This window comes from Leptonychotes weddellii, chromosome 5, assembly GCF_054177405.1.
Source record: "Leptonychotes weddellii isolate Sample4059 chromosome 5, ASM5417740v2, whole genome shotgun sequence".
Taxonomy (NCBI): Eukaryota; Metazoa; Chordata; class Mammalia; order Carnivora; family Phocidae; genus Leptonychotes; species Leptonychotes weddellii.
The window spans coordinates 63,321,437-63,348,722 of NC_138373.1; the positions used below are offsets into that span (position 1 = coordinate 63,321,437).

Below are 27,286 nucleotides of genomic sequence, written 5' to 3' on the forward strand. Positions count from 1 at the left end.
TGTTTTTTGTTTTTTTTAAAGATTTTATTTATTTATTTGAGAGAGAGAATGAGATAGAGAGAGCATGAGACGGGGGAGGGTCAGAGGGAGAATCAGACTCCCTGCTGAGCAGGGAGCCCGTCGCGGGACTCGATCCCGGGACTCCAGGATCATGACCTGAGCCGAAGGCAGTCGCTTAACCAACTGAGCCACCCAGGTGCCCGCTACACTTCCTTTTTGTAACTGGCAGACCACATATGATTCTATCTGTTTTATAAATTTGTAGAAGACTACTGATAATCAGGTGACTCACACAAGGCAGCAAGCCTATTTGAGGACAGTGGTCCCACAGGCCCACAGGTTTCCTGACTCCACATCAGCTGTTTTTGCCATAGTACTCCCACCTTTAAAGGAAAGATAATGATATGCAGCAACCACCCTCGTCAACACCCCCACCCCTGAGTTCCCACTTCTGTAAAGTAAGGGGCTGTTAAATCAAGGCCTCCCAGGGGCACCTGGGTGGCTCAGTCGATTAAGCATTGGACTTTCGATGTCAGCTCAGGGTTGTAGGATCGAGCCCCATGTCCAGCCCTGTGTCTAGCCCCATGTCCAGCCCCATGAAGGGCTCTGCGCTCAGTGTGAAGTCTGCTTGTCCCTCTCCCTCTGCTCCTCCCTGCCCCTGCTCGTTCTCTCTCTCTCAAATAAATAAAATCTTTAAATAAAATCAGGTCCTCCCAGCAACCGTAGAAACCTATGATTCTAAATAAGTATATTTTAACAAAATTTAATGAAAACCAGTATTTCATCACCAACAAAAGCAACATTACAGCTGTCAAACAATTACTACCCCTCAACGTTGGAAACTGAGAAATGATTACCACCTTAAGGACCTTGTTAAAAAGTGTGCACATTAAAAATAATTTACAGAACCAATTCTCTGTTTGTAGCCACAGTTTAAGAAACAGGAAAATGTATTTGCATTTCTATCTTGTTAATTCCCGTGTTACGCTGGTGTTACTAATAACATAAAATATTTAAAATTTGTGTTACACACAAAGCCAATTATAATTATCTAGTGAGAAAACAATTTTATATGGGAATCTAAAAATAATCTATTTTACCACTGCAACAGATCACACACATTATGAAATAAATTCTATCACCAATTAATGTTAACAGTGTTTCACCTACTGACAGTCCAAGTTTGAAATCCTTTCATCCCAGCTGATGCCCACATTCACAACACATTACTCAGAAAATACTGGATACAAAATTGTTATTACGCACATGCAACGTATATGAAGTACGTTGCCCAATATGTCATGTTCAGGGATTATCTCATTTTATTTACTCCATAGTTTGGCCATTAGTTTATATAGATTAAATTTAAAATTAAGTCTAAGATTTTATAACGTACTAAAACTAAATGCTTCTTCAAGTAATTGTACCTGTCATTGAATTTTCAAGGTCTACTTATTAAAAGGGTTGCTTTATTATAAAATATTTTTGTCAGATTTTTGACCTACACCACAATTAAATATATTTGTAATAATGCAAGCAGGCTTTATGCCAAATGCTTTATCTATATTATTTCATTTATCCTACACAATTCTACAAGGTAGTGATCATTATTACTTATTTGTATACAGTCATTTCACTGTACAGATGAGGGAATAGAGGTAGTTTCCCAAATTCACAGTGTTTAAGTTTGAAATTTATGTCAGTACATAGTCCTTCTTTGTGGTTGGCCAATTAAATTGATAAACATGCTAATAAGCTTAACATTGTTTCTCCTGCACCTGGACTTCAATATTGCAATACGGTAGCAGGACGCTCCTTTAGACAATGTTTAATTACCAGCCTTTTGCTGAGCATTTGAAACTAATTGGAATAGGACTTTGTTTAGTGTAAACAGATCTCTCAAAAGAAGCTGATTAAGGGATAATGTGTTTCTTACTCAGGAAACATTTAAAGGAAATCAGCAAAATGTTGTGCCTAGTTAAATGTAGTGCCCCATAGTGCTTGAATATCTGCACAGGAAGAAACACAGACAAGAGCAGAGATATTGAAGGGTCCCAAAATAACATGCATTCTTTGTTTCCTTGGGATGCTTAGACTTGAATCCAGCATTATCAGCAGAAGAATATATCATGGTCACTAGCTTACGAAACGTATCAGGGAAAAAATCTGCATATATATAAATACACAGACACACACACACCCCTTTATCAATACTGAATTCGAGTTATTTTGTCCTAGCCAAAAAAAAAAAAAAAAAATTACAGTGTAATAATGGATTCGTAAAGTGATTTATTCTGTTCCATGTCACGGGTATGTTACTGCAAATTATATATAACTAATTTGTATAAATTGAATCATACTTAGATGCTGAAGTCACATGCTACATAATCTCCTTAAATCAATTAAATCATTCAACAATTTTAAGCCAATTTTTTTTTCATTTATTCATCCACATGCCCACCTTTAAATTCTCCAAAAATGTGAAAAAGCATCTGGAGTGTATAAGAGTGAAGAAGGCATGGCCCTGATCCTTATCTCCTTATGAGAGAAGTCAGCCACATAAGAATGATCACAACCCTATGCATGAGATTGCTTTTTAGCTGCAATCTGAATCTAAAAGCAGCTCTCAGGGAATGCCTTAATGATTTCCCACCATCACTAAAGAAGACATCTAGAACAAAATGAGAAAAAATGCAAATCATGCAAAAAGCGGAGGGGACGCAGATAGCTTCTAACTATCCTATACAAACACTTACAGAAATCCTTCAAAATGTTTTGAATCCAAGAAAAAGGAGAGACTCATTCCAAGTAGATGTACTAAATTTGCAGAGATGGCATCTGGAAAATTAGGATTTTTAACAATGGGGATAAAGAGAGCCATATGCGTCAGTTTCAGACTGATTTTAAAAAAAAAGCTCATGTGATGGGGACTACATTACGAAAATGCTTGACACATTCTGGGATAGGAAAAAGCCTAGTGTGACTAGAGTTTTGACAAGGGCAAACACAGAGGATTAAGACTGTGGTGGTTCACCAGGAGGAGAACACCACACTCGAGAAAGTTTGGACTTGATTCTGCAGTGAGTTTTTCTGAGCAGCAGCAATGCCACTCAAACTAGACTTCAGAAAGGTGATGCTGACAGGACTGTGTAAGATGGATCACAGATCGTTGAGAGGGTTAGAAGTATAAGTGCTGCTACTTCACTACACCAGATAAGGGATAATATATTCCTGAGTCCGGACAGTGAAATAGGTGGGGAAGAATTGGTTTGACAGACAGTATAGAAACAACCAATAAAACCTCATCACTAGATACAAGGATGAAGGAAGGGGATTCGGGAAGAGCACAGGATATAGAGAGGAGGATGGCAAAAAGAGTAGACAGGGTGGACACCATGGTGGCTATGGTTTTGATAATACAGATAACACTAGATTTGTTACTGTTCAGAGTTTGGGCTGCTGTAAGTATACCCAGAGAGATAGGTGGGGAGCAGGGCTGGTACTCAGAAATTTATCAGCTGTGCTTACAATGACCTTGGGAATCCGCTACATATAAGTGACAGCTGAAGGCACACCAGGAAGAAAACTAGAATAGAAAGTAGATACTTGAGAATTACAACATGTAGGGGACAAAAGAGCCACCCCCCAAAAAGTGGTGGTCAACAACGAAGACATAAATTAGAGTGTAAGAGACAAAGGAAAAAGAGTGTCCCATAAATCCAATGTGAACGCCTTTTTAAGATGGTGTGGAGGAGTGGTCATCAACACTAAATATTTCAGAAAGAACAAGGAGGAGAAAGACTATGCTATGGTCTCAAGATTTGGCAATTTTGTCACTTGGAAAGAGCCTTCCTTCCTACCTTCCTTCCTTCCTTCCTTCCCTCCCCACCCTCCCTCTGTAGAGAGAGGGGAGCCCAACGTGGGGCCTGAACTCATGACCCTGAGATCAAGACCTGAGTCGAGATCAAGAATCAGACGCTTAACCAACTGAGCCACCCAGGCACCCCTGCAAAGAGTCTTTCTGAAGCCAATTGTGAGTGGTTTAGGAGTAAGACTGGGTGAGTAGAACGAAGACACCCTCAGAAGAACAATTCTTTAAATATATTTTAAGAAGTTCCATTTCTGGCAACAAGAGTATATAAGTGGTGTAGTGTTCCCTTCTTATTTTAAGCAACTGGAAAACTGGAAAAATATAAAAACTATTTTTAGAAATTGGGTGTGAGGAAGACTAGGACTGTAATCCCCAAGAAAAGGAAACAAATGAGGTGAGCCCTACCAGTACCCAGGCTTTCTGTCTGGTGGCAATTCCCACATTGCAGTGCAGGGAGGGGGACGCAAATGGTACTGTAGTCACACAGACAGATTTCTGAATTGGGGAAGGCTGAGGTCGTCAGAATTCGTGGGACAGATTTTCTGAGAGGAGAGATCTACACTGAAGAACAAGCTCCAGAAATCTCCATGTGATCACCAAACTGTGCTTGGTTCAGGTAAAACCCCACAACCTAGACAGGAACAACTTCTGTAAAAAAAGAAAATCATTCCCAGGCAGCAGTAAGATGAACAATTTGGGGCACTCTTAAAGTACCACTAATTGGGCAAGTTTTCTCCAACTGGAGGAAGAGACCTCATGGAGTACCTTGGCTGACCACACTCAGTAGTCCGTCAAGAAGGGCCACATCTTGGAAATGGGGCTAAGTTAGGCCTCAGCATGAAGGCTACTCTCGCCCTGGCCTAAAAGAGATTTTTAAAGCAACCTAAAAATAAGAAACAATCAGCAAATAATTTAACTGCTTGCCAGGAAAGATCCAACACTCTTACAAAAGAGACTAAAATCCAGCTCTCAATATAATAAAATTCAAAATGTCTGGCATGTGATAAAAATTTATTAGACATAAAAAGGAGGAAAATGTAACTCACAACCAGGAGAAAGATCAGTCAATAGAAACAGATCCAGAAAATAGAGTGATGGTGAAAATAGAGAAACAAGGGCGTTCAGCAACTAATTTAAAGATAGTGTGTTTGGTAAAGGACATAAAGGAAAACACAAACCTGATGAGGAGAGAAATGAAAGATATGAATATTTTGATGGTACCAAGGAAACCAGGGATGCAATGAATACTTAACGAGTTGATTAGGGGAGAAGAAAATCTAATACTGTCATTTCACTGCTGTTCCAAGAAATAAGTGGTATCATGATTCAGAACGATTTGCACACTGAGCCCTTTAAACAAATGAGAAAAGCACAAAGTCATGCTACTTTAAACCTTGGCTATTTAAAACAACACATTACTGCTAAGTATTACCCAACTCCCATGCTTTATGCTCTTTGTATTACAACACCATTCAAAACCTGGAACCGTGTACCCACAATCAACTGATTTCGGGTAGTTTTATAACATTTTTAGGCATCCCCAATCACACAGTATACATTCTTTTCTAGATCATTTCACATACTCATTGACTACAGTTCTTTGATGCAACAAATTTCCAGTGACTGATGAACGATAATCTGTACTCTATCTTTTAAGAAGGGTGTTTATATCACCAAGAGCTTGGAAAATGGATCAATTCAAAATAAAACATTTTGCTAACAACTTTCATGGTTCACTGGCAGAGAAAAGAAGGCTTATTAGCTTGGCACTCTAGATATGGCCTTGTCCATATGGTAAAAAACATACCAGATTTTTAAAAAGTCAATCAAACCATTCTGGTCTAGCTATTAAAATAAACAGCATAGTCAATAAAACTGGTTGTGTTATTTAAATCCGTCTGTTATTCTCCCAAAAGACTAGAAGAGCATTACCATTAGAGATTGGATCTGTATTTCTCTTTTAGCCCCAATAGCTTCTAACACAGATCATGATGCATGGTTATGAAGAACATATTTTCTAAATATAAAAACCGGGACACAGCTGACATATGGTCTAACAATGGGACAAAAAATTTAAAATACAGATGAATTTAACGAGGCTCACAGAGGTTAAATAACTTGCCAAACATCCGAGTAAGTGGCAGAGTCAAGATCTGAATCTAAAGCCACACTGGTCTACTATATCACCCTGCTCCACTCGCTCATGCCGGCTTTCACACGTCAATCGAAGGCTGAAAAGCAAGACAGGCAGGTTGAGAGCATCATAAAGATGAAGTCCAGTAAATCTATCTTAAGCTTCCTCCCAGAATCTTGAAGAGTATGCAAAGACTAGAATTATTGAAATATGCATACTCACACCAAGCAAGTCAGGTAATGCTAATATGTAAGAATAAAGTATTTAATAGAAAGAGTTATCAATAAACATTCCAAAGGTAGGCAAAATGTAAGGAATAGCTCGGGGTAAAAAAGGATTAATAATTTTTAATGGTGGATAGTATCTTCTAACGCATAAGCATTCTTTTAATTCTCCATTAGTAGATGTTTATATATCTATTGGTGGCTCATTAGTTTTTTAGACATATTTCTGGAAAAAATAAATCTGGGACATAAGGAAAGTCAGCATTAAGTTTTCTGGGAAATATTAAAAAGAATGGTTTCGATCCAATGAAAATATTTATAATTCTGTACACATATACATTTACCAAATTTTAAGTACACAAGTTTTTATTTCTTAATGTTTAGCAATTTTTGCTCAGCATGAAAACTGTTACAGCTAGTGAAAGTTAATAATATGTACTTTACACAAAAATTGCTTAACATGGCTGTGGAAAACAGACATATACTATTTCATAATCAATCTCGAAAAAATGAAAATACCTATCCATCTACTTATTTTTCAGTGCTCGCATCAGCTTGTCAGAATCTGCGCTAGGCATGTTTTGAGGTTTTAGGTTAGTTACTTCCAAAAAAAACCCTAAGGCCTATGTATGCATTTAAGGAGAGGTACTTGGAATTTGGGGTTTTAAGAGGTTCTGATCTGATGCCCATGTGCTGCGTGGGCTGTGTCTAGCTGCCATCAGTCACACGCAGCCAGGGAACAATTTAGGAAGAAAGAACGGCTCTTTCCTGGTCGTGCATCACATGAACATGAGGGCCCAACTCTTGGCTTCACTGCGATAGAGCTGCGCTCCCTAGGTGGCAGCACAGAAGCCTCGGACAGGGCCACTCCCCGCGGACACACAGGCACACTGAGCATCTGAGGATAAGTGCAAGTGTACGTCAAAAGCAACCAGAGACATGTTCTGAAAATAAGATATATGCACAGATAGTGATCTCATCCGCCGAGTATGCCACACACAAGATGCTTTGTTCTTTCAAATTGATGGCATAGTCTAAGAATGTGTCCAAGTTATTTACTTCCTGACTTTTGCATATGATAAATCAGTCCTTAGTCTCGGAACATATGAAACAGAAAATTTGCACGTTATCATCAGCTGTTCAAATGACGTAAGAAAACTGCCTAAAAACGTGTGCGCTCACACGCGTGCATGCATACACACGCACATACAGCTTTGCATAGCCTAGAACTCTTAGCTTTAAGTACAGTTAAAAATAAAAAAAAGTTGGATCAATTAGCAGCCCTGTGAAGATTGTTGGAAACATCTTAACAGTGTCTCAGAGATGAAAGAGTATAATACAGAATGAGAAAAAGAGGGAAAGTTAAATTATGTCTGCAGTCATAATGAATCAAAGCCCAGAAGGAGGTCTGCAAATCAGCGGGTTCTAATGAAATATTAAGGTAAGTGATTATTGATGAAAAATGAATAAGCCTTTTTGATTTCAGCAACCTTTAAATCACACCTCGCTAATTAAAACAACTCAAACGCATTCATTTATTCCTTGATGGGCATTTAGCTATCCTTGGGTATAATGAGACCTCATTTTGTGAGGTATGTATGTAGCTAATCCCAGGTATGCGGACAGAATGTGCCAGAAAAAGGCATATCATAAAAGAAAACAATCTAATCCCTTCTCATATATGATTTATCGTTTCCAAGCAGGGAATAAAAAAAAAAAAATCACAAGGGACATTTCCTGTTTACCATAAATAAAACATCAATAATATTCTCTACTACATATTTATTAACACTGAACCTTATTTTAATTAATTATCATATAAGGAATACAAGGCATTTATAATACTAATATTATGCAATTACATGGTAGTTTTTATTTAAATATATCACAGAGCTATTTAAAATGGCCCTATTATGCCATCCCACATTCCTGGAGGAAAACGGTAAGTAGCCTTCCTGAAGGGGGGGAGTCGCCCATGGGGTGCATCACGAGCCGTGGGAGGATCTGACCCAGCCCCAGGCCTGTGCCGTCTTCATTCATGTCCTCAAATATCATAACTCTCATTTACTTTAGTCTCCTCTTTTGGAAATGAATCTGTGGCTATTCAAGTTCAATACTACACCAAATTACTGCAGATTAAGCTGCTTCCTAATTACAGAAATCAATCAAATGTCCACAGCAACGCACATTTTGGTACCAGCATATAATGTAAAAAGCTGCAGACGCCTATTGTGGCATCAAAATAAAAGTTGAGAAACCTACAATAAATTTTACGCACAAAAGATGCTAAAAAAATACAGAATCATTATATATCATGCTCACACAAAACAATTTATGCAGCAAACTTTTTAGCTTCTAAATGTCCTTAGAACGCAAGAATACAGGGGCGCCTGGGTGGCTCAATCTGTTAACCGTCTGACTCTTGATTTCGGCTCAGGTCATGGTCTCAGTCATGAGACTGAGCCCCATGTTGGGCTCCCTGCTCAGTGTGGAGTCTGCTTGAGATTCTTTCTCTCCCCCAGCCTCTCCCCCAACCCTGCTCTTTCTCTCTCTCTCTCAAATCAATAAATCAATAAATAATCTTAAGAACTCAAGAATACAGATGATGACATAGTGGTAGCACAATAATAATGATGATGCTGATGATGGCAATGATGATAGCAACTAAGTCTTACTGGAATCTTCTATGTACCAGGTAGTATTCAAAGTGCCTCGTGTGTAGTCATTCATTTAATCCTCACATACATACACAAAAAAATCCCAATGAGGTCAGTAATGTCAATATCCCCATTTTACAGGTGCAAAAAGTGAGGCACAGAAGGCTAACTGGCAGAGCCGGCATGAGAACTCAGACTGTGCCCTTAACCATACCTATCTCATATCTACCTTAGGGTATCACATTGCATAATATTGCATCACATCATCTCTCTCTCTCAAAATTACATATGCTCTAGGAAACCTGGAAGAATTATGGACCTAGCATGAGCAAAAGTGATTTTAACAATTAAAATGCTTAGCTTCCTTTTGCAGGTAGAAATTTCACACTTCTTTTCTAAAGCAGGCCCTCTCTACTTGCATAGAGCTTACAGTTTTCCTTTTCCGACACCACGCCCCACAAACTGCCTTTTCTGTGCTGATGAAGAGTTTGGTTTATTCATTCATTCATTTAACATATTTGAATGCCCATATGCCAGGCCTTGGAATACAGCCACGAACAAAATAGACAAAGACTCCTACCTGAAAGTGGAACTTCATTCTAGTTGCTGGAGATGGATGATAAACAGCGTTTTTAAAAGTATGACTAGGCCCTATCATAACTAGTAAGCACTAGTCATAAGCACTAGTAAGAAAAATAAAGCAGGGAAGGTAATTAGGGAGTGCAGGGAAGGAGGGGGAGAGTTGCAATTTTAAATTATTTGCATTTCCTCACATTAACCACCATTAGTCACTGCTGGTGGCTCAGCCTGCTTCCCGCCCCGAGCCCCAGCTGCTGTGGGGACAGAGCCAGGACCCCTCAGAGGCAGCTGAGGCCTTCACAGGTGACAGCTCCTGAGTGTGGCCTTCTGCACAGAAGCACCTGCGACTCACTCCCTTCTCAGGGCTGCAGGGCCGTGGCACCTATGATGCCCTAGAATTTGCCTAGGACAAAACACCAACTTGTGTCAACTGGCCTGTCTTCCTTGCCCTGACTAGCCATCTGCCCGGATGCCCTCCTTCCCACTGTTGGCCACGTGAAGGTTCAAGCCAGAGGGCCATGTGGGAAGACTCGTGGTGCCCTGGTGGCCGGTGCAAGCCTGGGGAGAGCCCGGAGAGCACTCAGAAAGGATATCAGCCCCTGATGAGGGACGATGCCTGGCCCTACATCGATGGGGAGAAGGCAGAGGCCCTTGCTTATATCTGCCTCAGGCCCGGGTTCTCCCAAGACAGTGGAGTTTATCACCAGATTTTTCATCTCGCTAGGAACACAATCTCATCCAACCTGCATACACGTATGTGTGTGGCCTTGACATAGCCATCTGACTTGTAAATGTTTTCAATAATGTATTAGACGTAAAAGTGGGAAAGTCACGCTCTCGTGCAATAGCTGTAAAGGATGTCCCAGTAAAACCCAGAGCACCTGCCCTTCAAAAGATTAGCCAACACATTGTTTCAGTTATAAGTCAGATGGGATTGTTGAACATCACAAGCCCCTCAGTCAGCAGGGAAAACACTATACCTATATCCAGTTTGCCCTAATCTTATATAAAAGCTAGAAACAGAAAAACCAAGACAATTCAAAGATGTGCTGATCATGGGGTCCCTGGGTGGCTCAGTTGGTTAAACATCTGACTCTTGATTTCAGCTCAGGTCATCTCAGGGTTGTGAGATCAAGTCCCACATCCGGACCCGCACTCAGGGCGGAGTCTGCTTGACCCTCTCCCTCTGCTCCTCCCCACTGCACTCTCTCTCTTTCTCATATAAATAAATTTAAAAATATATATATATTTTTAAAAAGATGTGCTAATCTTTAAAAGAAACCAGGGTAGCATATTTTGGATTCATTTATCACAAAGATGGATTACTGGGACTCTCCCAGATGCAAATAAAATTCCTTAAAAATAGTATCAGAGGGACAATGAGATGTGCCAATGTTTTTGAACTGGCCTGGCAAGGTAATCTGTGTCTAAAAGATGTTCAACAGATACTGCAACTAACTAATGGAGTCCCATGTCGCTTGATGATCCAGGCCTGGAGGTATTGCAAATCGCATGCCATTCACAGCCAAGAAGAGCCAAAACAAGAATTTTAGATTCTTCAAATGCTTAAAGCCACACTGTATGAAAAACACAAATATTCTCACAGACCTATTTTGGATCCATAAGGTCAATATCACCAACCACAGCTCCCACTCACGGCCCCTGAATCCTCAATCCGCTCTAGTAGAAACCACCTGCCTGATGGGGGCAAAGCATCTCTGCCTGTCCAGGCTCTACTTCATTATCCTGTAGGCCTCAAGGACCCCCTAATTGAGAGTTGAAGACACCAAGGGCCCTAAAGGCTAGGTAAGCCTCACTTGCCGAAATCCATAAATCCTTCCAAAGAATCAGACCACTCAGAGAGAAAAGCCACAGCAGACTACCAGTGGCTTTTAGGGGCAGGAGGTATTAAAGAATTTACACAGTAAAGTGTTGACCATATTTAATATTTACCAGGAGCATATATATAAATCCGGTGCTTTAACTTGACTGCACGGTCAGTCAAAACTAGATAAATATATATGTAAAGATTTTTACTTATTTTTTATTTTATATTTATATAGATTGTGTATATATATTATATATTTATATATTATATTATACATATAATATGCATATAATAATATATATTACATATATTTATATAGAGAGATATATATGTATATATAAAAGCTCTGACCCACTTAGGATGCAGCTCAAGCACACCATGTCTTAGAAGCCCCTCCTTCCCCAACCTGAGTCAATCTCCTTAGCATCCTATTTAATTCCTATCACTCTGTGTGCAATATATTGTATACGGTCTGTCAGGTGACACCAAGTGAGAGGAACTTGGGAGGTAAATGAGGTCTTGCTCATTTCTGTATCCCATACAAATTGTATCCACAATTTGCAGCACCCAGTAGCCCCTGGGATAACTGCTGGGGAGGGGGATGACCAGCCACAGAGGCTGTAAGATGGGACATGTACAAAAACCTTGGGCTTATTCAAAAATCTTTAAGCCCTTGAATATTTCACAAAGTTTAAACATACAGACTGAAGGAAAAAAAGGAAATGGAAAAGAGGATAATTAGAAACAAGTATTTATCCTCAGTTTTAGTTTCTGTTACAAAAGGGGTGATTTTTTAAAGTTATACTAATGCAGCTTGCAAACTCAAAAACAAAACTCTTCTGTATCAGAGTTATAATTATACAGAATTTCAGTCATTTTTCTACGTTCTCCTCCTTTCCCCCACAGGCCACATGGTGACTTTGTGAAATTTAGAAAAAATCCTCATGCCTCCTGTTACTGCCAGAAAAATCACCCTAATTGTCCACATCCACAGTGACTAGTTTTATGGTACTCCTAGGGATTGCACAGTCCCTAATTCCTTCACCTATGTCCCCCCAACACTCCCCAGTTCCATTTGCATTCCTCCCATTCCCCCCGCCCAATCTTTTCAAAGAATTCTTTAAAACAAACAACAACAACAACAACAAAACGCAGGGCTTGAACTCACAACCCTGAGATGAAGACCTGAGCTGAGATCCAGAGTCAGCCACTTAACTGACTAAGCCACGCACCCAGGAATTCTAAGTGACATTAGAATTTAAGGTAGATTTGGACTTAAAATTTTACTTTACTATTTCTCTGCCTAAGTGCCTGATGCAAGTCCAATTTATTATATAACCTTCAAAAGACTAAGTAACTACTGCTGTTCAAACTTTGTACCCGGCATTAAATGACCTATTAAGTAGCAAAGCAGAGACCAGAAAACAGAGGCCAAAGATATCTGCTATTTGGTTGTTATGCAGATTTATTTGGAGGGAACTGTGCTCCGGTCATGATGATCAGGAAGTTTTGATATGGCAAACTTTTTCTTTTAAATCATATTTGTCTTCACGAAGACAAAATATATTTTTATTTTTAAAATATATTTTCACAATTCCAGAATTATATGAGGTCAACATGAAACTATAGCAGTATTTTTTGTAGGTGGGTGGTTTACAATTATTTTAGATACCACTATTTATAACCTTTGAAAATCTATAAAGGAATTTATCTTTTCACTATCAAATCTTTTTCTTTACAAATTTATACCAGAAATGAGATTTTAGGGGGACTTATTTGAAGGGACTTTAGAATAATCATTTCCTAATCTGATTGTATTCAAATCAGCAAATAAGTCTCCTCTAAACAAAATTTAGGCAAATTTGATTTATATCTAAATTAGAATAAACAAAATGCATGGTAAAGTTTACAAAATAAAGATTCTCTAACTGAAACTGTTAGCCCTTCATCGGAGCTGCTGGATGTGCTTTAAAGTTCAGAGTATGGTATCTTTGAACATACACTTTAATTCAGACTTTATACTATTTCCTCTGTTCAGATTGACATTACTAAGTCACAAGATTTTAGACTGAATTCATGTACACGCAGGAAATCCTCTAGACTCCTGAAGGTAGTATTCTTCAGCAGTTCACTTGGATAATCTGAGTTCTGCTGTGAGCTGGGTTCAGTGGCCTGTTGGTCTTTCCTTTGCTCCAGGTGCAGTCAGCACCTGCCCCCCCACCTCCCCGTACCCCTGCCAGGAAGGTTAACAGCATCTGGGGCTGGGCCAGGCAGGCCTCTCTCAGAAGTAACCAAGAATTTCAGTTAAAACAGGGTACTAAAAAAGCACAAGTTCGGGTTAAGATTCACTTCTTGCCCAATAATATCTATTCAACTTCTAAAATTATAATACATTTGTAAAAAAAAAAAAGTTAAGCTGAAAGAGCCACCCACCCATCCCAATACCTCACCAAAAGGAATCACCTATGAGACACTTACCTGGCCCCAAAGTATTTTCTTTTGAGAACAAACATTTTAAAAACTCTGTATTCCTAAGGATTCAATCCTGTAACCCCTGTATAGTCTATGACGTAGAACTAATAATAAAAGACAAAAACTGATATAGAAAATTCAGTTTTAAAAATATTTGTGAGTTTTACAGAAATATATAGATACACTCTAATATACAATGATTCATTGATCCATTCATTCTATGAACATGAGTCCCTTTTATGCAATTTCAAATATATATTCAAGTAATTACTACATATTCATAGAATATATGAATTATCTAGTCATTTTCTGTACTGTAACAACACAGAAAGCTTAGAATTTCCACATTTCTATATAATTATCTATTTTAGTGAAAGATGCTAAGGACTTCCCAAACACTTCCTTGATTGGAAAATACAACAAATATTTTTCAATCAACTACTGTTTCTCCTTAAGTTACACAAAAATCAACCAATGAGGAACTGATGGAAAGAAAAGGAATGAAGCAGCAAAAAAGCGACTAATTGGACAGCTATCCACACTGGGGGCTAGGGGGTCAGAGGAAAAGCTCTAGAACATCTGGGAAGTTAATTTAAAAATGGATCTTGGAGTCATGTCTTGATAAAGTCTCCCCAAAAGTTGAAAATGCATCTCACAACAGGGCTCCATATAAATCCTCATGAATTTATATTAATAGTTGACTGATATTCCAGCTTTGTTCAGGAGAAAGAAAGAAAATAATACCAACCTAAGACCACTATATACCAATAAGATTGGTACTTGAATCCATGGGTTCGGACTGTTTACAAGACAGAAGGGCCAGGTGGTTGGAACAGAATAAAAAGATGAGTTATCATGCCAAGTTGCATTTAAAGCAGGATCTTGGAGCTTCTGTTAGATGGTTAAAATCAAATGAAATACCAAAACAGCTCAAGCAGATTTCAACCACAGTGTGGCTAGCTCATCATCAAAGCCCCAGAAGTTCAGTGCCCTGCAAAGGGAAAGACATTAAAACAAAAGCAAACACACTGTGCTGGAAAATTATTTGCCTGATGACTACCAAGGTCTAAGATAGTTTTCCCTTATCCTCATATTTCTGTGGAATATTTAAACCTTCTCTAAGGCTAAAATAAATATATAAATAAACAACCCCCATTACACATTACTTCTACAAACAAATTGTGGTTTCAGGCAATGTTAATCAACAAAAAGAATTAAACAAGAAGTCTTTAAAATTAGCCATGACCTTATTTATGGCTTCATTACTTTCAAGATTTCATTTGTTGGGTTGTTTATGTCACCTCAGCCTTTAATTTAATTGCTGCATCTCTAACTATATTAGAACAGCTTAATGAACGGTGATTGCTTGTTTTTACCCACCAAAATTTTTTTTTTAAGATTTTATTTACTTATTTGAGAGAGAGAGGGAACACAAGCAGGGGGAGTGGGAGAGGGAGAAGCAGGCTTCCCGCCGAGCAGGGAGCCCGATGCGGGACTCGATCCCAGGACCCTGGAATCATGACCTGAGCGGAAGGCAGATGCTTAACGACTGAGCCACCCAGGCGCCCATTTGCCCACCAAAATTTAACATTTGCACAACATATAATGACCAAAGAACCACTTAATTCACCCATGTATTTCATGAAGTTGGATTTATACTTCTAGAAGATCCTCTGTTTGGAAAGTAGGATGTGAACCAATATGACACAGTCTGATATAATTAGGAATGAGGCTGAAACAGGAGGTCTTGGAGGCCCACAGACGCCATGTTGAGGGCTCAGACTGCATTGTGGAGACAATGAACAGCCACAGAATAATTTTAACCAAGGGAATGAGATGTCAGATCTTCACTTTGCATAGAAAACTCCAGGTACTGGGAGAAGTAGGGATTTGAGGAGAACAAGACTGGAGCGCAGACAGGGAGATGAGTTAGTAGACCCCTGCCAGTCCACATGTTGTGGTGCAGAAGGACAGAAAGGATTTGGAATTATTTAGAATGTAAAATTGGTAGGCCTCCATCACTGAATGAGGTGGGGGGTGGGGGAGAAGGGAGGCTGGCTGCCAAAGAAAGATTTATGTCTTGAGTAAATCTGGGGATCTTGGAGATTAGGCTCATGAAACTAGAAGAGGCTTGGAATGAAAGTGATGAATTTGGTTTTGGATAGGTTGGGTTTAGGTACCTGAGAGACCCAGGAAGCCCACACTCCCAGCTGGTAGTTAGCTCCAAGGGTGTGGGGCTTAAAAGAGAGGACTGGGCTAGTGCAGGTTACCCATCACCAGTGCCACACAGTAGTTAAAACTTTAGCCAAAAAAACACATAGGGAGTAGCAGTGGTCCAAAGCTATTTCCCTAAAGAATTCAAACTTAGCAGGAAAGAAGAGAATCCTTAAAGGGACAGTTAAGAAACAGTCCTATAGGAAGTAGGAAGCATGAGGCAAGAGTAGCACACACAGAAGCACAGAGAACAGAGTTCCAGGAATGCCAGAGTGATCCCGAATGGAAAGAACTGAAGTGTTTACTGGACCAGGAATCTAGGAGACCATTAGGAAACTATAATTACATTGTGGTTTTGGAGGTCGGAAGTCCAAAATGGGCTTCACTGGGCTAAAATCAAGGTGTCAGCAGTGTAATGCTCCTCTAGAGGGTCTAGGGGAGACTGTTTCCTTGCCTTTTCCAGCTCCTAGAATCCACTTGCATTTCTTGTCTCGTGATCCCTTCCTGTCTTCAAAGTCAGCAGACCAGCATCTTCGAATCTTTCTCTGATTCTGACGCTCCTGTCCCCCTCTTTCACTTGAAACGACTCTTGTGATTCCACTGAGCCCCTTGGGATGGATAATCTAGGAAAATCTCCCCATTTTAAGATCCTTAATTCAATCAGATCTGCCATGTCCATTTTGCTGGATAGATAGAGCAACATATTCCGAGGTTCCAGGGATTAGGAAATGGGCACCTTGGGTGGGGGTGGAGGGCATTCTTACACCTACCAAGAAGGAATGTGATGTGGGAAAGAAGACCCAGCAGTTTATATCAAATCTAGATTAATCTTTCAAGAAGTCTGGATTAGAAATGAAGAGGAAAAATAGGGCAGAAAATAGCTAGAGGGTAAAAAAGGATTTTTTTAACAGCATGATAAAGACATCTGCATGGTTACCCACTCTGTGGAAGAGCCAGCAGACAGGCACATGCTGAAGAAGGAGCTGAGAAGGAGGAGTGATGGAACCGGTTCCTTGCAGGGTGGGGTTGGCAGAGCGCACACAGAACTGGCCTGGAAGAAGGAGAGCTGACCCACAGCAAGTAGGGAGAGGGAAGGAGCCGGGGCGCAGATGAAGGTGGGTGGTAGGTTTGGACAAGAGAGGCAAGTTGAAGGGAACAACCCAGTTTGGGACATTTGCTGAGGTGGATGGAGCTAGCCGAGGTCAGAAGGTCAGAAAAAGACAGCTAAGGACACTGAGAAGGGACCGGGATAGAGCACATGAATTAGCAATGGCACCAACTTGCAAAACTCATCATGACAATGAGATTTACTACCTTTGAGAATGATTTTCTCATATTTCAAGAAAAGCAGAGATGAAGTAAATGTAAGTAAATAAAGTGGTATTTGACTTTTTGAATAGCAAATACAACTTTGTTATGTGACCCAACATTTTAAAAAGTGCACTTGTTTAATAACTACCTATATCTAAGAAAATTAGTTTTGTTCTGTTTGTCACACTTCCTTTTGACACAACTGGATTTCAGTTTTAATGTGGGAAAAAAAACAAGTTCAAAAGGGTCTTTTCTTTTAAAATCCACATTTTCTTTTTAGTGGTAAAATGCATGCAAAAAGCATATGATTATGGTATTTATGTTTCCATTAAGGTGTCCTGAACAAGCTGGGGGAGTCTAACCTACTATTTTCCTGCTATTTAGATTTATAGCAGCACAGTACCTACTTTATTTCAATTATATTTGAGGACAATGCACTCTTGGTGGCAAATGATTGCCTGGTGACACTCAGCAAATGTCCATTAGAGCTGTTTTTCTGTAGAGTTTTTAACTACAGATTCTGGTGTCTGGATATAAAAATATGAATTGCTTGGTATCTTCAAGTAAATAAAAATATGATTGACCAGCATTTCATCATTTCTTTGTTAGAATTCAAAGCATACCAAGCTTTTAAACTTACATGAAAAGAAACTTTTGGTAAGTGTCAAGAAATACTGAATAAAGTTTATGAATATCACACCTGTCGACCTTTTAAACAAAATGATTATTTAACCATAGGTGAACAGTGGACATACATGAATGCCAAGATAAAGCTATGCCCAATATGCAAACTAACAATTATTTCATAGCTTCACTGTTAGCCTTAATAAACTAACTTACATTAGAGATCCATTTCATCTTGTTTGTTTGTCTGTTTGTTTATTTGTTTCATTAGCCCAAGAGTACTGCTTTCCAAAGGCTGAATGGACTGGTTGCATTATAGTCAACTGAGGTGCTTGTTGAAAATGTGGTTTCTTAGTCCTCAACCAGACCTACTGCATCAGCATATGAGGGGAGGTCAACACACCTGCATTTGTGAGAAGCATTCCAGGTTCCTCGTATACATGCTAAAATTTGAAACTTCACTATTCTAGAATGCAGTCTGTGACAGTTCTTAAGATTATGATTCCTGCCCATGACCCTACCTGGAGATAACCTGATGTAAATAGAAATGTCAAAATTTTAGACAAGGTTTAAGAAGTTCAAGTTTCCATATCTCCATGGAGCTTTGCAAGCTTGGAATCAGCAAGAATTTCATGAAAGTAGAACACGAAGAACTTCAGGGAATTCCATGAAAGTACAATATGAAGACCTTCAAATTGTCAAAGGACTGAAATCAAATGAGAGATCACATTCTTAGACAACTATTCCCCGTACTTATTCACTCAACTAAGCCATTTTACAGTATCCAGCACCTACAAGTATTTACACTGAAGAAGCACTCCACAAGGCCTCATACTGAACCCAGTACGTCCTAATTTAAAGAGAAATGTTCATGATGTGATATGATTTATGGAGAATACTGGAGACCAAGCTATTTAATGACTAAAGTGGTATCAGTAGAGATGCATGCCCACACTTTTACATGTATGTTATGTGTAAGGAATAAAACCTATCTTAATCCATTTCAATTCCATTCTTTGCTTGCTTCTGCACCCAGGTTGGGATGCTGTGCTTTCCTGAGGGAAAACACCCATTTTCTAACAAACAACAGCAACATCAAACACTTAAATAGGGTTTATTGTGGACGAGGGACAGTGCTAGTGCTTTTTATGTATTTTTTTATTATGTATTTTATACAGAGAAAGAGCACACACGTGGGAGCGGGGGAAAGGGGGAGGGTAAAAGGGAGAGAGAGAGAAGCAGACTCCCTGCTGAGCGCTGACCCCACCCCCACTCCCCCCAACCACCATGTGGGGCTTGATCCCATGACCCTGAGATCATGACCTGAGTCAGACGCTTAACCAACTGAGTCACGCAGGCACTCCAGTGCTTTATATGTATTAACAGACTTAGTCTTCCCCAAGCCTGATAAAGTAAGTGTCACTGTTATCCCTATTTTACAGATGAGGAAAACGAAGCAGAGAGTTTACACAGCTGATGGTAGAAGAACCCAGAACCAAACTCAGGCAGTGTGCTCCACAATTCAGGCTCTTGTACATTACACTTTATAGCAGCATTGTTGAGAGAGGCAGGAGTTGCCAGGAGATGGTGCTGTATTGGAGTGAAGAAGGATGTATGCTAGCAGACATTTAACTAATAACATTTATTTAAGTACAGGCTAAATAAAGTGAAAAGTAGAAGAGCTAACTGAGCAGGACTAGAAAACTTTGCCCACTACTTAATTTCCCAAAATACTGTGGAGATGATTTGACCAGGGCACAGTCCTCCAGACAGTCTTGATCTAAGGATGATTATTCCCTTTGGGCTCTTGTGTGCATAATTTACTAGGTTCCAAATGCTATTTGGCTCCACAGAACAGAAATGATGGAGCGTGACTTAAACAAGTAAGACGCTCAGTTGCACAGGTCACAACGAGGGTGGGCCTGCCAGGATTAGAACCATTGTTCAAGGGAATGGGCTGCTTCCCTCTTCCTCCATGTGGCCTTCATCTTCAAGATTGTTAGATAAACCCTACCTTGGAGCACCCACCCAAGTTCTAGGCAGGGAGAAGGGGAAATGGCAAAGGGGAAAAGCTGAGTGGGCTCCATTTTTTCCAATCAGAAAAAAACTAGCTTTGCAGAACGAGTTCCATCCAGATCCGCTTCTAACTCATTAGTCAGAATGATGTCACATAATCACCTTTCACTGCAAAGGAGCCTGGGAAATTGAATTTTTATCTGGGCACATTGCCAGCCTGAACAAAACTGAGATTCTATTAAGTGAGGAGGAAGGAGAGAATAGGTATTGGGAAGGCAGTTGGGATGTCTTCCACAGTGGGGAAGAAATGTATCAGAGAGCACTGTATCAGACTCTCAAGTATCTAGTCAGCTGAAGATATAATCAAGTAGGAAATACAATCTTGCCAAAGAAGTATAGGATTATGAATCATTTACATAGCTAAATCTTTGAGGTCTCTGGTTAAAATCAGAATAAAATATGAGTACACCAATATTTTTGTGAGTTTAAGCCTTATTATTCACATAAAACAGAAGGGTAGGGTTGGCTTCTCTTTAGCATCAACCCAAAATGAAAAGTCAAAATGTTACCAAGGGCATTAATGAAATGTAGTAACAATGACACTGTGACCAACACATACAGTCAGATAAGAGTTCAGGTGTCAGTCAAATTAAGCTGGCATGGAAATATAGATGAAGGTACCCCATTAAAAAAAAGCATTTTATAAATCTGTGGAAACTGAGAAAATATCCTATTTTGACATCAAATTCACAGCATTTAATGAATTAACCCTGGCTATTTCTGTGTGGGGCTAACAGATGCATATTTCTAACTATACGATCAACCAAAACTATTAAGCAGTGAAATTCCAGAATGCTGCTTTCTCACCGAACAATGAAAATCCCAGAAACAGATGCAGGCTACACTTCAGACTGTCAACTGACTACCTATATTCCCATGAAGTCCAAAAATGTGAATAGTAAATTTGCACCAGTTCACCAATTACAAAATTTGGTGAAATTTAATTAACTGATGGGAGTTTCTTTATTTGGTATATTCTTCACAGAGGAAATACATTCTGAGGAGTGTTAAGTTTTATTTGTTTTCATTTGAATGATTATTTCTTAATATAAGCATTTCTAGATCATCTTGTAAGTGTGTTATTTCACTGTCTGAATTTAAGTTTCCAAACACGAAGGCACCAAGAAATGGCATTTTCATTGTCTCAAGTTACTGATACCCGAAGCAAGTTGGACGTCACGTGTAAATGATGCCCTGACGTGGCATGTAGACCAAAGGTAGCTGGATGTGAGCATGCAAAAGAATCGCAGAAATCTTACAGAGAAAAGGGATGGGGGATGGAGTCAGCCCTTGGCTTGTAAGGGTAGGCGCGCAAACTCAAATGAACCTGCCGTGGAGCAGCCACCACCATATTAATGATTTGTGTAAGAGTTTAGATTTTAAAACACATTATTGGCCACATTAAATTAATGTTGTTCATTTGAATGTAATGGTTTTGCTGTTTTGTTTGTATTTAATTTGTAAAGATGTTTGGTTTTATGGTTGTATAATGGCTGTAAACAGAAGGAGTTTAGCCCTATTTTATTTTTATACATATTTAAGTAACATTATAATCAAAACTATTTAATTCTGTACTGCAGTATCAAGAGATTGTCCTTTAAAAAAGAGTCTCTATTACTACTTAAGTCTGAGAGCCACTTTTCCACCACTTTCTCTCTGACAGAAAAAGACAATGGAGGTGATACCGTTATTTCCAAGTCAAATTCATATTCGGTGACAGGTTGGTAAAGAAGTACTTTACAGGTGTGATAACTCCCAACTTTTTCTATTACTAATGTCATTGTTTGGTGGACATCCTGTTCTCTGTAAAAATGAGAATTACAGAAAACTAAAAAGTTCCTGTGATCCTTTTTAAAGAAAAAATAAAGTCTCTCTCTCTCGAGTTGGCAGTGCCTTAGAAATCCTCTAGTCCAATCACCCTTTGGGGGCACAAATGCATAGAACTTGAGGTCCCCAGTGGTACACAGCTGTCTAGGCCATGCCTGAGTGAGGCTGAGGGGGCCTTTTGAATACAGCAATGTCTATGATGTGATTTTTTGAGCTGTTCACTGCCTGGTATGACTCATCCCCAAGACAAAAGTCTCCGTTGAAACGTCTTGCCGAGTGGCTTTTTGATAGAAATGAGTTCAGGAGGCTGAGTTTCAGTGTGGGGTCAGCCGGGTGCAGAGCTGAAACTACAGGCAGGGACGCTGGAGCCCAGGAGCAGATGGTGCTCTGAGCACTTACATCCTTTTGAAAATTTGCAGAAACTGTCAGGGGAGATTTAGACTCTTACGGGGCACCGGGTTTTCAACTGGGGTTTAAACAACCACTTCTGGCCTTCAAGGGTTGGAGAGGTCCCTCTGGACTCCCATCTCTCATGTCAGCTGGGACTTCGAAGCCCCTACAAGCACATGCACTACTTACTAGATTTCCAAACTAGATGTGGGAGGTGCTGGGAATGATTAATATTTTTATCAATGATCAATACAACATTAATTTTCTTTTAGTTCTTCCAAAAGTTACTAATGGGCAATGCCAATGTTTCTGCTGTCCTTTCTCCCAAAAAAACCACTTTCAATGGGACAGTCATGGCCTTGAAGTGCTATGTGACCTTCTACAAGCAGCTTTCACAAGTAGAGCAAAAACCAAGTAAGAAGTTTCTTATGAAAATGTCACTGTTACTGATAATGACCTTATTCTTTGAGTCCTGACACATCAATGTTGGTTAACAAGCACTTTGAACTTTCTAGGTGATCACACCAAAGGGGTTTAAATAAACCATAACCCTTCTAATGTTAACTTAACATTACTTAACTCATTACAGTCAACATCAAATAGATTTTCATAAAATAAAGAAAACCTAAAACCAAGCAAAAAAGAGGAAGAGAGAAAGAAAAGAAAGAAAAAGAAAAGAGAGAAAAGAAAAGAGAAAGAGAAAGAAAGGAAGGAAGGAAGGAAGGAAGGAAGGAAGGAAGGAAGGAAAGAAAGAAAGAAAGAAAGAAAGAAAGAAAGAAAGAAAGAAAGAAAGAAAGAAAGGAAGAAAGGAAAAAAGGAAGAAAGAAAAGAAAAATAATAGGACTAGAGTTTTACCTTAAGGCCTGCTTATCCTTTTGCTACTCTTTAAAATGCTTCCTTCTGGGTTTGCCTGAAGGTTACCTGTTACATTTGCAAACCTCTATTAAAGCTGGAAGTAAATAACTAAAATATAGACTGCTTGCAAAATGTAGCAGCCAAATCACACATGGGTGCTAGAGACGAACTAATTCCAAATCATCTCTAGTCTTGCAGGGTCCGTAAAGTGCAGTACCAGAGACCAGCAGCACCAGCCTCAGACCAGACAACTTCTTACAAATGCAAATTCTAGGCTCCACTCCCTTCTAGGCCTGCAGAATCGAAATTCTGGGAAAGGGTTAAGCAATCTGTGTTTGAAGAAACCCTCCAGGCGTTCTGATGCAAGCCAAAGCTTGAGAACCACACCTTTTAAGTGAAACCTATTTTGAATGTTCAAAGCCTAGCTCCCCTCTAGAGAGCAATGATTATAAGAAACCATTATAATATATGATGAGATTAGTATATTGTTTATGACAATAACATGCATATGTTTCAGATAAAAATAAATGAGAATTATTTTCCTCCTGGACTAAACTTTAAAGGTGTTTGAACATAAAAATGGACAGGTGGAAAAATATGTTTTTAAAATGTTTCAGAATTTAAAATACATATATAGCCATTAATAAATATATAACCATAGAGTTAGTTAAATTTTGAAATAAGTGTGCAGTCATTAATACAGAGTCAACCTTTCACTCCTTTGTGCTATACTAATATACATAATCACACCTTGGTCTGTGGCTATTAACAAGCAATTTGGAGACTGGCTATATTATACATCTCATCACTAATTCTTTCATAATAAAAAATCATGTCACCAAAAAATGAGGCCCTTTAAGTAAATCATAATTCAAACAAATCAGGCCACTCTCCACCTATTTAATTACTGTAACTAGAGGCTCTGTTAGCAACAAAAGGAAATACAGCTTAAGTAGAAGAGCCACAATTTCAAGTTTGCTTTTTATTTGAGTTACAAACTAAAGGTTAGTTCTCCACTTTAAAACCATTTTAAGGACAAGATGAAATATGTTGGAATCATTAGAAAAGCTATCAAAACCTCTGCTCCTCTTTCCATTAACCTTCGATTTGTGTAAACTCAATACTTTTAGACACAATGGCTTTCTAAAGGCCATTAATAAAAGGCAGTCCTGGTATGAGAATTGATGAACAATCTACTCCCTTGTCAAAAACTATATAAAAGTTGATTTGGAAGCAATACCTTGATTGCTCCTGGAGCCTACCTGTCTACAGATGAAGGTTTGGAATTCCGCGGCTTCTTCACTTGGGCATACAAAGCATCCATCATATGTCCTTCTCTTGGGCTCTGGGGTCTGGCATTGAGAGCCATAGAACCTTCGTAGGAAGACATTCCCCCATACATCAACTCATCGTTACAACCCAGTGTCCGATGAAAATCTTGGATTTCAGCATAGTCACGCTCTCGAGCTTGTCGCTCTCTAAATTCACGAGTTTTGGCTTGAATCCTGTAAAATTAGAACAAAGTTGAAACAAGAGAAATGATGCCTTTTCTAAGAACTGCATATAGAAACATTCATCAAAATATGTCATCAAATACATTTTATTTCATGCAGCTATAAGAAGATTGATGGTATAAACAATGGTATAGTCATTTTAGATTGTCAAGGTAATATCATGGATGCTCCAAAATAACTTTAGATAGCTTTTGTTCATGTCAGTAAGATACAGCCATGACTTACATCTTAATTTAAATTGCCACTTATTAATTAGTTTTAGAAATTCACCAGGAACAGATAGTTTTAGGCATCCACCTGAGTCTTACTCATGAATTTTTTTTAAGGCAAGAAGTGATTTTTTTTTGAAGTTACACACACACACAAACACGCACACATGCATACTATATATGTATAGATTTATGTGTGGGTACATATTGTATACATCTTACTCATTATAAATATATCATACACATACAACATATTATGAAACCTAAACATGAATCCATACCATAATTCTCTATTAATGGCAAAGGAAGATCTCAGTTTAATGACACCAGCTTTGATTATATGCAATGTATACAGAACTGGCAAATCCTGAGACTAAGGACAAGAAGGCATGTATCCAATCAAATTCTGAAATAAAACTTTTCTGTGTTGTAACTAGTTAAGAAAGAGATCTTAAATAACCACTTTTACTGAAGATCGTTTAAATATTTCCTAAGATTTTATTGAGCTACTTGGTAGAAAGGCCTTTTCAACCTATAATATACTGATGTAATTCATATCCTAAGTTGATCTTAGCTACCTAAAAATAATTAAATGCCTCTCAATCGAATTTTAATGATTTTTGTTGGGGAAAGTAGTTCCATTATATACTTAACAAATTTAGCTGTGTACTTAAAAGTGAAGTCTTATGTATATAAAGCAATATGTTAGACTGAATTTAACATTTTATTGCAAAGTTATTTGCTTTTTTCATATTTGAGGTAAACCACTGCTAGCATACATGACATATAAGTATATATTGAAAAGAATACAGAAAAGATACAAAAGCCAGATATAGTATAAAAAATTAAAAAGCAAAACAAAAACCCTTAACAAAATATTACCAAATAGAATTTAGCACTATATAACAAGATTATACACCGTAACCAAGTGATGTTTACTGCAGGAATTCAAGGCTGGTTCAATATTCAAAAATCAATCAATGTTATCAACAAATTAGCAGGTTAAAGAAGAAAATCACATGATCATATTAACTGGTGCAGAAAAAAGCATCTGACAAAATTCAACACCCATCATGGCAGAAGCTCTCAAAAGAACTAGTAATAGAGCATAGCTAACTTCCTAAACTTGATAAAGAACAACTATAAAAAACCTGTTAGTAACATCATACATCATACATCATATATCAAAGACTGAATCTTAAGATTAGGAAAAGGCTAGGGATGTCTGCTCTCCCAGAGGGCTGGAAATTCTAGATAGTGAAATGAGCCTAGAAAAAGAAATGGGTGGTGTACAGAACAGATTGGAAAAAAAGAAATAAAACTATTCGTGTTTGTGGATGACATAATGGTGTCATTGCAGGTCTACATTCATAGAAAATCCCAAGGAAAGGGTTTAGAACTAAAGATCAAATTCAGCTAAGTAACAACATACAGCATCAAAAAAACCCCCAAATCCACTGTATTTCTATATGCTGTCAATGAACATGGATGCTGAAATTAAGAATACAAGGCCATTTACAAGCACTAAAAAATGGAATATATAGATACACAGATAAAAACGAAAGGTTGGTTTATAGATATGTATAAACATATAGAGATATCAATCTAACAAAACATGTACAAGACTTATATGCTAAAAACTATACAATGCTGATGAAAAATCACAGAAGATCTAAAAAATGGAGAGACTCAACACAGTAAAGAAGTCAATTTTCCCCAAGTTGATATCCAGGTTTAATATGATTCTTCTAAAAATCCCAGGAAGATTCCTATAGATATAGACAAAATTATTGTTAAATTTACATGGAAAGGCAAAGAATAGAGTAGCTAAACAATTGTAAAAAGAATAATAAACTGGGAAAAACCACACTTAGCCATGATAATCAAGACTGTGAAATCTATGGAGGGACAGACACACAGATCAATAGAACAGAAGAAAGAACCCAGAAATAGCCAAGTAAGGTCGACTGATTTCTCTTAATTATGCCAAAGCAATTCAATGAAATAAAGCATTCTTTTCAACAAATAGTGCTGGAACAATTAAATGTCCCTAGCCAAAAACAAAAACAATACAAAACAAAGCACTTTGGATTTACATATCATACCTTATACAAAATTAATCCAAAATGAATTACAGATTTAAATATAAAAATGTAGGGCGCCTGGGTGGCTCAGTTGGTTAAGCAACTGCCTTCGGCTCAGGTCATGATCCTGGAGTCCCGGGATCGAGTCCCGCATCAGGCTCCCTGCTCAGCAGGGAGTCTGCTTCTCCCTCTCCCGCTCCCCCCTCTTGTGCTCTCTCTCTCTCTCAAATAAATAAATAAAATCTTTAAAAATAAATAAATAAATATAAAAATGTAATACTATAATACATTAGGAGAAAGTCCTTAGGACCTAACACTTGGGGAATAATACCTAGAAATGACACCAAGAGCATCATCCATAAAGAAAAGGCATATAAACTGAACATTATCAAAACTAAAAGCATTTCCTCTCCAAAA

The 27,286-nt window shown here is 38.5% G+C and overlaps 1 protein-coding gene across 16 annotated transcripts in view; it reads right to left on the bottom strand.

The window, feature by feature from the left end:
* Positions 1–27,286, bottom strand: part of PARD3 (par-3 family cell polarity regulator) — a 624,325-nt gene that overhangs the window by 119,354 nt on the left and 477,685 nt on the right. For all 16 annotated transcript variants that reach the window (XM_081820853.1, XM_081820856.1, XM_081820859.1 and 13 more), the window contains one exon: positions 24,325–24,567. In XM_081820853.1, the coding sequence (XP_081676979.1) occupies positions 24,325–24,567 (243 nt within the window). The remainder of the gene's footprint in view (positions 1–24,324; positions 24,568–27,286) is intronic.